The sequence below is a fragment of the Lygodium microphyllum genome, chromosome 10 (assembly GCF_053477565.2).
Source record: "Lygodium microphyllum isolate KBCC chromosome 10, Lygodium_microphyllum_v1.1.10, whole genome shotgun sequence".
Lineage (NCBI taxonomy): Eukaryota > Viridiplantae > Streptophyta > Polypodiopsida > Schizaeales > Lygodiaceae > Lygodium > Lygodium microphyllum.
This window is the reverse complement of record NC_141144.1, coordinates 38,399,052-38,411,094: the sequence shown is the minus strand read 5'-3', so window position 1 is coordinate 38,411,094 and position 12,043 is coordinate 38,399,052. Positions and strand designations below refer to the sequence as shown.

Below are 12,043 nucleotides of genomic sequence, written 5' to 3'. Positions count from 1 at the left end.
CAACAAACAAACCAAGATCAACTAGACGAGCAACAAAAAGAAGATTTCTTTGCAAATCTGGAACATGAAGAACTCCTCTCAATATTCTGGTGGATGAAACAGTCCCCAGATATAAATCACCCACTCCTTTGACTTAACAAGTCGTATCATCCGCAAGATAAACAAACTTCTTGATAGGAAGAGAATGCTGGAAGGATAAGAGGAAGATAAGCCCATACTACCTTCAACACATGTTTATGGCCTCTCCACATGTTTGTCTTGACTTCAGGAAATTAGTCTCTCCCTTTATAGTGTAATTTGGCCCATCACAACATCTCTGAGGCTTATATCAATGGAAAGTCTTGAAAACTTGATAATTTGAAAACTATATAAACACTAAAATTTTGTTTTTGTGCAATAGTATTTCATGCAATCAAAGTTAGGGGGTTTCGTAAATCTAAACCTTACTATTAGACATATTCAAGGCCTCACTTAAAAACCCCTTATTTGTCAATTTATCATAGATGAAACACACTCTTTTGCTATTCATGTGAATATCCCTATCAAATGTTGTCGTTCTATATATAAGAGATATCTAAAAAATGGATCTCAAAAGCTTTCTTAGTTGAACTCACATGCTTCACTTATATGTTTATGAGTGCCTTTGCCCCAAGCAACCAAAGATGACAATTAACAATGTGATATGGGTCTCCGTGGATGCTTTTTTGGTACCACATTACTACTATAAGTCAATCAAACAAATATGAATAGCAATGGGATGACTATCTTTAATGGATGTATGGACCTTACAGATTAGGGTTTGTTAGGACCTTGACCGATGTGTATGCATATGAATGCATTATAAATTATCATGGACTTAGGCTTCATTAACCTCCGTCCAGAGAATTTTGCGCTAAAGGGTCATGGTGCTGAGGGTCTCTAATGGATCATTACAAACCTTAGAAGATAGGGCTTGTTAGGGTATTAGCTCACGTGTACACGAAAGAATGCATTACAAATTACCGTGGAGTTAGACCGGATTCACATTCATCCGAACCGTTTTGCACTACATGGCCATGGTGCTGATGTACTGTCGTGCAGTGAAGGGAGGAAAGAATGTCCATGTGAAGGTGTTATCTTCCATGAACCCTGTGCACATGATGGAGAAGCTCCTACTTTCGCATGGAGCATATAACTCCACATGGTGCACTGAAGGGAGGAAAGAATGTCCGTGTGAAGGTGTTGTCTTCCAAGCTAGCGTTCAAGGCTTTGGTTTGCCAAGGTCACTGCCCTTATCTATACTGGTGGGGAACTTTGAGGGCATTGGCTCATAGGGCCCAGGGGAGTGTAAAAGAAACCTAACGTTGACGTGCAGTGGTGGAAGAATTTCTATTATGAAAGGTGGCGCCGTGTAATAATGATACGATGATTATCGGCAGTGGGCTGTGGCATTTTGTGCGGATGACGGCGATGTAAAGCAAAAGACGAGAGGAATCCGGTTCTTCACGCCTTGAACTATTAAGGCCAGGCGCAGTACTCCTATAAAGGCTGACGCTAGCAACCACATTTGCTCCAGCGCAAGGGAATATCGATACGCATACATTTCTCATCCCCTCTCAGACATACAGATATCAGCCAGCCAGCGCAGGCATGTCTTACCCACACCACCACGAGGGCGAGTATTATAATGGGCAGGCACCATCCGCCGCCTTCAGCTATGAACGAGAAGAAGGCTATGGATATGGCCGCCCTTCTAACGACTACAACTATGAGCGTGTGAGGGAAGAGAAGGAATACCAGCGCAATGAGCGCCTCGGCGAGGTTGGCGCAGTTGCTGCGGGTGCCTTCGCCTTGGTAAGATATATACACAAAGTCGCCGCTCTTTTCACAAAGACACATGTAGCATGTATGGGTAATGTCCAAAGTTCACTCACATACCGTAGGTATGCGTGATTGTATACGTGCAAGTAAGTATATGCGTAATGTGTAATGCGTACACATGTACGCATATGTACTTCCATACTTACATATCCTATATACGTCCATGTGTATGTGCCTTATATACATATGTGCTCTATGATGAGTGTATCTGTGTATGTATATGTGTTGTGTACCTCATGTGTGTGTTATGCATATGTATGTACGTAATGTTTAGAGACATCACATTCCACCTTAATACTCCTCTATCTTGTTCCTTTGTAGTATGAAGGTAATAAGGCAACAACAGATCTCCAACATGCCTCGAAATATAAGCATGAGGCTGAACTAGCTGGCGTTGCATCCCTCGGATCTGCAGGCTATGCAGGATATGAGCATTATGAGAAGGAAAAGTACAAGGGGGGCTGGTAAAAACAAGCCTTTGACTAGTGGAGGCTACAATGGGCCATGATATTTTCATGAGAATATATTAACTACAATCACAATGTAACTATCCATTGTAGCATTTTATTATATAGTATCCTCTATTTTCTTGGTACTCTCATAACATAACAAATTACATGCAACAAGATCACCATCACATGTTGCTTTGGATAGGGTGGAACAATCACTTATGTTCACTCTTCTATGAAGACAAAGGTTAATATTCTACTTAAAAAATGATGATCCATTGACAATACTCTATATTTGGTCCCACATCTCTAACTCATTGGTGGATGCTTGTGCATTGGCTGGGTTCTTGATTTCATATTTATTAATAAATTTGAATCATTAGTGTTATGAATCTTCTAATTTTTAACAAATGTTGGCTTGTTGCAAATACACAAAGAGCTGTTAAAACAATTAGTGAAGATTCACTGAATGAATGTTTTGAAGGAACCTATAAAATTTAAAATAAATTTGTCCTTGCATGGTAGGAGATGCTTTCCCCTTACATGGTAGATGATTCACTGAATGAATGTTTTGAAGGAACCTATGAAATTTTAAATAATTTTGTCCTTGGATGGTAGGAGATGCTTCCCTTGTCAATACAAGTTTTTGTTCAACCTAAAAAGTTTGAAAAACATGCACATTGTTATCCTTACATTGATTTTCCTTTTACATGAGAGAGAGAATCTTGTGCCATAAACAAATTGCATCTTTGTATCTCTTAAATCTTTCTCTATTCTCTCTTTTCGTAATCCATGATAAACTTGAAAGGTTAATATGATTTTTAGGAAAAATGAAAAAAAGATCATCGAATATCAAAAGAAAAATAGTAAAAATAGTGTCCTACAATTATTATTGTTCACTATACACCTCTATTTAAAAACCACACTAGTAGAAGTCTCTAGTTACAACCTTTTACGATATGAACTCCCATACCTAGGAGCTGCAACTCTAAAAATACAAATGTATCACGTATGATGAATAGAATGATATTTTATTTCACAAAATACATATAAATATATAGCACATTACATTTTCAAAAGGAGCTTTCTAATTGCATAGTGAAGTCAAACCCATAAGCTTCTTAAGGAAGAGCAGTCATTTAATTCCACTGTGATGTGTAAGTAAATGTATTTTTTCAGAATTAAAGAATTAAAATCCCCCTACCCCATTGAACTTTTCAGATCATACTTTAAGGGTAGAAGCTTCTAAGGAAATGCTCGAGGAAATCAATGTGCAAATTAAGGCCAATCAGACAAGACATTAGAGCCGCCAAGGATAGGCAGAAAGCCTATGCAGATCTAAATAGACAAGAGCAACTCTTCAATGAGGGAGACGGTTTTAATCATGTATGATCCAAGAAGATTTCATTATCATTGGGAGAATTTAAAAAATTGAGTCCAAGGTATTGCGAACCCTCCTACAAGATCCTCAAGTGACTAGGGTCCAATGCCTACAAACTCCAACTCCCTGAGAACGCAAAGGTTCACAATGTATTTCATGTTAGCCTATTAAAGAAATATGTATCCCGTCCTAGCCATGTACTCAATGATCAACAAGTTATAATGCCAAGCCAAGGAGTCCTTAGGCTTTGGTTAGATAGAATCCTAGACATTCGAGATAAGAGATTGAGAAGTAGAATCCTCAAGGAGTACCTCATCAAGTGGAAGGACTTTCCAGAAGAAGATACCACATGGATTGATGAGAGTACTCTCAACCAACAATACCCCCAATTCCTTTTGAGATGAGGACATCTCAATTCCTTAAGGGGGGAAGGATGTAATATTTACCTCCCTCTTGTCATATGACCCTCCCCTTAATTAAGGATTTTTAAAAAAAAGGAGGAATTAATGCCCCCCTTACGTTACTAGTTGACGGACGGAGGGGGGCTGCTATGGTTGATAGGGACAACATGGTAGAAGCAAGGGGAGCTGCAAGGAGGGCTGACGGTGGTACGGAGGATTGGTTATCATGGAGATAATAACCACTCCCTCTTCCCCTCCACCATACGTAGCATGGCTGCTATCAACCTGGCTGCCCAGATGAGGATAAGGAGGGGGCAGCCTCCATACCATGCTATTTTCCGCCCCCAACACACTATAAAACCCCTTATGCATAAGGAGGGGATTATGATCGTTACTCTTCCTTGTTGTTAGACTAGAGAGAGAGAGGGAGAGAGTAAGAGAGAGAGAGAGAGAGAGAGAGAGAGAGAGAGAGAGAGAGAGAGAGTAAGAGAAAAGAGAATGAGAGAGTAAGAGAAAAGAGAGAGAGAGAGAGAGAGAGAGAGAGGAGAGAGAGAGAGGAAATTTTCCCCCTTGGAGACTTTCGAGATTTCCCTTTCTTTTTCCCCCTCTTTGAGAGGGTTCTCATGGTTGATTTCCTTCCACAAGGAATCAACTCTCCTGTAGCCTAGGTGTGTAGTTGCAAAGAAAAAGCCAAATTATACATGCCTCCCAAGCAAAGAAAGGTCCAATCAAGCGTGAATCCCACTTCAACCAATAGAACTACAGGTCAAGGAATCGCGACACTTGGTAATCAAGTGCGCCCCATAAATCCTACTTTGATGGAAACTCTTAAAAACATAGATCGACTTCATTGGGAAGGGAGAAGTATTCTGGTAAAAATCTATGATAACTAACCACCAATTAGGTTGCATTATTCAATCATGTTGGAAATTGTGTTTTATTTTACTTTGGCACGTTTAGAATGAATAACTTGCACAAAATATTTCGCATTTGTGCACATTGAAATCAAGGACTTTATTGATTGCATTCGTAGCGCATTAGATTTATGCACTAGCATTGGCATGCTTGAGAGGTAAACGAAACTGAAAAATGGGTTATCGGGATGATAAAGCATATTCATCATTAAGTTGAAATCATACTTTTTGCATCGCAAAACTTGTGAAATTGGAAAGGTAGGAGTAAAGGATTGAATCAAGCCCATGAGAACCATGGGTTGCTATGATAATGGCTAAGTATGTTTAGGTCATTTTGTAATGCTAAGCCGGGTATTAGGCCCTTATAAACCTTTAGAGAGAAGTAGCTCGCACTTGCATTAGGCCTAATGACTTCCTGTTCCTTACACAAAAGAAAAATACAAGCCTGTATTTATGATTTGCATAAGAGCATTGAATACGAATTCCCGACAGCAGAACTCCGCATTGCATCATGGTCTTAAGAAGGACTCGCATCTAGATTGTGTGATATCATGGACAGTTTTAGTTGCACTGCTAGGGATTCATCTTAAAGACTGTTATAAGACACACATATGAAGTGCTAAACTTAATTGCTCAGGGCAGCTCAATAAGATGAATCCTATATACACAAGGATAGGGCTTAACTCCACTTATATGGGGTTTAAACGTAAATGAGCCAAATTATTGTTACATTTGTAAGAGGACCTGGAGACATGTAAAACACTCATTGGTCTCTATGCTACATCTGGCCTCGATAAAGCTGAAACAACCTTGAAGATATCACCTTTAACCATGACACAACTCGATGAACTCGAATGTCATTTTTCCAAGACAAAAAACCTAGACCAAAGGCTAGCAAGCTAGGAAAGCTACCATTCGGGAACTATCGTATATAGATCTGATTGCATAATTGCTCGCTCCTATCACATAGGAGTGGGGTTGAAAAGAAGGTATTCCCTATCCCTCAGTGCATATTGGAAATTACCGCAAATGCAAGAAGGAAAAACACTAAGCGTCAAAGATAGGGACTCCACCTTAGAAGATGTCCCAAGCACTCGCTTGCACCATTGTTTGTGCGTAAAAAGATTGTATGATTCATAACTCATAAAGGAAATGGGAATAATTAATTAGATTGAACTTTTGGAGGGCACGGAAAACCACCCTCAGCTGGCCACCAACCCTAGCCAAGGGGATTCTAAATAGCCGTGATGGGAATTACATGGACTGAAACCACCACGAGAGGTCTCTCCATGGGTTGGTTTGAATGTAGGAGGACACTTGAATGCCAAGGGGGGCTCTGGTTGTAAATTCCCTACCTTCAGGTCCTAATGAAATGATCCACCTCACTCGAGATAGATTCTCAAGACCCCTGTTACTAGTGCAAGGGAAAAATCTTGGAGGAAATAAGGTGCATCCTCACGGATTGCAAAATTTGACTCTTTTGAACAAGACTTGTATCTTAGCTAAATTTTTTATATTAAGTTTACTTCTAAGGAACTTGTCTTAAATTCTTTTGGTGTCAATGCCATAAGATTAGGTGAACGAATCCTCTTCCGTAAGAGGCTTAATTAAGAAAGCCCCTTTTAAATGTCACACATAAAGGTGATAGGGACTAATTAGGTAACTAAATTAAACCTATATTAGGAAGCGGATGGGCGGAATCCTGACGGATCCGCCCTATGGCTGGATGGTCCTAGGGAACTAGGAGGCTTCTCACAAGATTTTAGTGTGATTTGACCTTTAGGCAGTGCAGGATAGAACTTGATTCATGCCATTTTAGGGAACCGGAATGGGATTATGCCCTACGGGAAAAGAGTTGGAGCAATGCATCTCTCTGGTTTCTCATTCTCCTTGAACCATGTGAGGTATGGACCTACTTGAGATTGGGTAACTCCATTTTAAATATAATTTCGAGGAGACCCTGACCACTAGGGACTCAAGTTTCAGGTTGATCCTAGTCGGTTCAGGCCACAAACATTCAGCTGCAAGGCAAACTTAGGAGACCCTGGGCGACAAACCCCGTGACATTCCATGGGAGTGCTGGGTAGTGACGCTTAGATTTGTTTCTTGATGGACTGCCAATATGTGCTTGGACAGCACGTCATAGAAAGTACCTATTAAAGTCAAATACTTCTAGTAGCCAAAGAAAAAAACCCATGTGAGAAGACTAAAGATCATTGAGGAAAGTGACAACAAAGCTACATTGCCGAAGAATGATTAGAAGATGCTAGAGATAGGAGGAATAGAGAAGCAAATAGAAACCTATAAGGATGTCTTATTATTTTGCATCCTTTTACATTGACACTTACATTTTGTAACTCATGATGTAATGAAAAACTTTCTATCCTATTTCAAAATAAATAAAATCATTTTTATAGTTTCAAAAGGTAACTTGCTTCACAATGGCTTATATGTTTGTATTGAATAATACATTTTTAACAATGTCACTGAACAAGATGGGATGTTGTAAATGTTTAGATTTATGGCTCAAAAGTTACAACTAGGGAAGGCAAAAAACTCATACAAAAGAAAGAGCATTTGGCTCTTTTCCAAATATGTTGTACCCTTGAATTTGAACTTATATCTAGGGGATGCATTGTCTAGTAACTCCAAAGGATTCCTTACATCCTTTAGGCTCCAATTGAAAGTAATATTTACCTCCTTTGCTTCTTTATGTGCTATAGCTTAAACCCTAACTTTAAAAATATAGAGCTCAAACCTATCAACCATCCTTGAGCTTATGTCATGTACATGATAAGGGATCCCAACCTCACTCTCAATGTCATTCTCATTCATAATCACAATCGCAATCACAGTCACAACTACAATCTTGAATTTCTAGATTAATATGAAAAAGAAGAATTTCTTGGATTAGCTAACTTCTATATGAATCCATCAATTTCTTGAGAACCATAGTATGATCAATCACGCAGCTCTTCTTAAATTATGTATACCAAATTAGATGTGTATGTATCACTCTTAATCCTACTTTCAATCTCAATTGTCATATTTAAACTTAATAACATAAGAGGAATAATCACATATAACTCAAAAAGAAAACAAGTAAGGAATAAAAACTCCCTATATCTATGTAGTTAGTCTTAAAGTAGTCTACAATTTATTTTGGCTCTAAATTTCTCTTGTAAACTCATAATATGGTTGTTTGGGTATTCAATTCAATTAAAAGAGACCTGATTAACAAGATAGCATGGATAAATTTTTTATTAGGATTTTTGTAAGAGAAAATAAAAATTTTAGGTTAAGTGTCATAAAAACTATACTTTTCATTTTCCACAACTCTTTTATGCTATTTTTTAGCATTCTTATGTATTTTATTTCAAAAAATTATAATAATACCTTTTTAGAATATCAAAAATACCATTTGCAATCAATATGACAATTTTAATTTCTAGAAACTCTATAAGTTAAGCAGTTAACAAGTATATGAACATGTATTTTGATGAAAGCAATCTTTATTTACCATATTATAATCAATTATACAATATTATACACATAAGGTTTCACATGGATGGCTCTCTAAATTCATATATTAAATACTTATAAGAAAAATATCGTTACAAGGATGATCATAAATGGAGCAATTTGAATTAAAATCTTGATTGTACTACATATAGATAGCTAGTTAGAACCTTTAAACACATTTATACGTTGTCGTACTACTGCGCATTCGAGGTGTGGAATCCACCAAAAAGTTATGTGTGTGACATTTGTTACTTTGTACATACTTAGTTGTTGTGTTTGCATTTTTGTTTTGCATGGGCAGTATAGTGGAGAGGGGTTTGGAGCAAGAGGAACTTATCTGTAATGCTCCGGTTGACATGTATGCATGCATCTGTGCCCAATCTTTGTGTATCAAAGGACTTATTTCCCCTCACCATACGGCCAGCGCTGTAACAACTGTCAGATCTATGGTTACTACGACAAAAGAGGCCACTGTGGAAGCTACAAAGTTAGTTGAGGCTCCTGTTGCAATTGTAGCAGGTGCTTCTAGAGACATTGGGAAGGCAATTGCTCTTGCTTTGGGAAGTGTGGGGTGCAAGGTTCTTGTCAATTATGCGCAGTCATCAAAAGAGGATGAGGATGTCACTAGTCGAATTGAAGAGATGGGTGGCTCAACCCTCATTTGTGGTGGGGATGTTTCAAAGGAGGAGAATATTGATACCATCATGAAAACTACAATTGAGAAATGGGGTACTATTGATGTTCTGGTAAACAATCCAGGCATCACAAGGGATACTTTAATGATGAGAATGAAGAAATCCCAATGGCACGAAGTTATTGACTTGAATTTGATTGGTGTTTTTATGTGCTCTCAGGCAGCTGCGAAGATAATGATGAAGAAGAGAAAGGGAAGAATCATAAATATATCATCAATTTTTGGTTTGACTAGCAATGTAGGTCAAGCGAACTACAGTGCTGAAAAAGCCGGTGTCATTGGGCTCACAAAAACGATAGCTTGTGAATATGCATTTAAAAATATTACTGAAACATTAGCGTGGGAGAAGCGGCTTTTCTGGTTAGAGAAAAGATCTTTATCGGGATGGGGAGAAGAAAAAGCAACGGGAAAGAGGAGGAAAACAAGCTTTGGAGGAAGTAGGGGGCGATCAGCATAGATGGCAGTATTTGCATGGGATGGCTTTGTTATAGGCCACCGCCAATGTTGAAAAAGAGATAGAGAAGTTGCAAGGATTACATATGCTATGCTTTGCAGCAACAACAAACTGAGGAAGCCGCTCTGAAGGCAGTAGAAGAGATACTGAATCACGACTCATTCTGCGATTGAGTGAGCACAATGAGAAGAAGGTGCTGCATCCCGAGTCAACACAAGGAGAAGAGGACTGCAGTGATGAACAGATAGCATGACTAAATTCGAGTGTTCCATACGTAGTGGTCTGCTAGGATGGACTAGAAGCTGACAAAAAGCTGGTGAATGAGGAGTTCGCACATAGGACACATAAGTTGTCCTAGAGGGATCAATGCCATCGAGATTGACCTCAGGACTACCTACTCCTGCGTCGGCATCTGTCAGCATGTTCGGGTGGAGATGATCGCCAACAACCAAGGCAACCGCACTACCCCTTTGTATGTGGTCTTCATTGACACGGAGTGCCTTATCGAAGAAGCTGTGAAGAACCAGGTCTCTCGTGTACATATCGACGTGCTTGGATCGGGACACCCCTATGACTGCAAGACATGTATTCTAGATATACAATTACTAGAAGACTAAAGCATGTATTGAAAGAGGAATTCCTACAATTGTCAAGACGGCTGCTATCAAAGCTGTGATTGCTTTCGAGTGGAACACTATCTATGCCTTTCGAAGGAGGCTATGATCTTATCAGTAAGCGTGCTGATCGCTAATTGGCAATTGACGACTATCATGACAACATCATTCAAAGGCTGACAACTTGACTCCGAACTATTTCTGTGTACTTGGAGTGCACCGTCAAAACATAAATCTGTCTATAAAGTGATATTGCAATGTATGGACATCGATGTTGCTGAAGAGTGGAAGCTATTTATTTCATTCAAAATTGTATGTAAGCTAGTGATCCTATTCAAGCCACCATGAGAGGAAATGACTAGCAATTAGATGGACTGCTTTTCTGGTTGTAACTCACCCTGAGTGAGCTCCAACCTTGTATATCTTCAAGATTGGCTTAGTTGCCATTTTTAAACCTTACGCACTGGATAGAAAAATTTACAACTGCTTTTGCTCAGGTAAACTTTATTGACTGTGTTCTGAGATTGCCTTATGGCTGCCAAAATTATTTGATTCAGAGTTTGTCTTTAATGAGGACTTGTATTGCATACATTCAAGTTTGACTGCCACATTTCAAGAAGTTGGATGCCTGAACCAGTTGATGATGAGACCAATCTCTGACACTGGATTATTCACATGATTGATCTTCTATCCTGAATTTAGTCAAGGTCCTCTGTGGTCGTGACTTTGCTTTTGAAACCATTCGACATCTTTGGTGAACCCGACGTGAAAGCGTCGCATTTAAATTTTAGGATGGGAGATACTTCAGCATCAATTTCAGCCTCTTCAGCGATTCCTGCTTTGTCCTCTACTTCAGCTTCATCATCGACTTTTGCTTCAAGTACTTCGATGGATGATTTAAAGCAGATTTTGTAGAATATGTCTATGTATATGCAGCTTCAAAATCAGCAGACACAATTGTATATGCAGTAGCAGCAACAGTTACATCAACAACAGTTGTCTCAGCAAAGGCAACTATATTCGGAGCAAGAGAATGCAATCAATGCGACTAAGGCGATTGAAGTAGTTGAAAATGGAAAGAAGCTATTTGATGGCCGTAATGTATCAGCTTATTTGAAGACGTATGAGATCAAGATGGGATTTTTTGGAGTACCAACAAGACTTATGAGTTAATATTTCCTTCGCCTTGTCACACCTGCCTTGAGGGTAAAAGTGACTGATCTTTTCCTTCAAAATTCGCATTGGCAAGATTTTAAGCAGGCCCTGAAAAAAGGAGTATTTCCTTGAGGACTTTGGGATGGCTACACGGCGGTCATTCCGAGAGTGGGTCTACATGCCAAACAAAGGTCTTAGCTATTAGCTATATATAGATAGACTATATATACATTAGCTGCTTCAGAATTGATATGAGAATTTCAAGAGAAGTATAGTCAGCTTGATGCCATTGAACAAAGAGCATTGGATGTTGAGAAAATTGAGCTTTTCTTGCAAGCTGCAGATCTTGCTCTTCAGGAAGAATTAGGAGAGCTTCTTGAGGATCGCACGAAGTCTATGGGTCTTAAAACAGATTGGTAAGATGCCCAAGATGCAGTCTCAACTTTGACCAAGAGGTAGATATGGAAGACCTACTTACAGAATGGATCCATGACACCGATGCCGTCTTTTGCTCCTATGTCTACTTCTACCCCTATCATTTCCTCTCTTCCTCAGCCAGTTTCTTGGCCTATGCCAGTGCCTACTGTTTCTAATCCTCC

General features: G+C 39.1%; 1 protein-coding gene and 1 pseudogene across 1 annotated transcript; both read left to right on the top strand.

Annotated features, from left to right (window-relative positions):
* Positions 1–1,538: 1,538 nt before the first annotated feature.
* On the top strand, positions 1,539–2,601 carry LOC148029890 (uncharacterized). Its single transcript, XM_087686198.1, has 2 exons — positions 1,539–1,833; positions 2,182–2,601. Exons 1-2 carry the CDS (start codon positions 1,630–1,632, stop codon positions 2,326–2,328), a joined length of 351 nt encoding a protein of 116 aa, XP_087542324.1. The 5' UTR covers positions 1,539–1,629; the 3' UTR covers positions 2,329–2,601.
* Positions 2,602–8,883: 6,282 nt separating this feature from the next.
* On the top strand, positions 8,884–9,678 carry LOC148029889 (3-oxoacyl-[acyl-carrier-protein] reductase, chloroplastic pseudogene; annotated as a pseudogene).
* The last annotated feature ends 2,365 nt before the right edge of the window (positions 9,679–12,043 follow it).

Coding starts and splice junctions, on each gene's coding strand:
- LOC148029890 (XM_087686198.1), top strand. CDS start 1,630: ATGTCTTACCCACACCACCACGAGGGCGAGTATTATAATGGGCAGGCA. Junction 1,834..2,181: donor CTGCGGGTGCCTTCGCCTTG/GTAAGATATATA, acceptor GTTCCTTTGTAG/TATGAAGGTAATAAGGCAAC.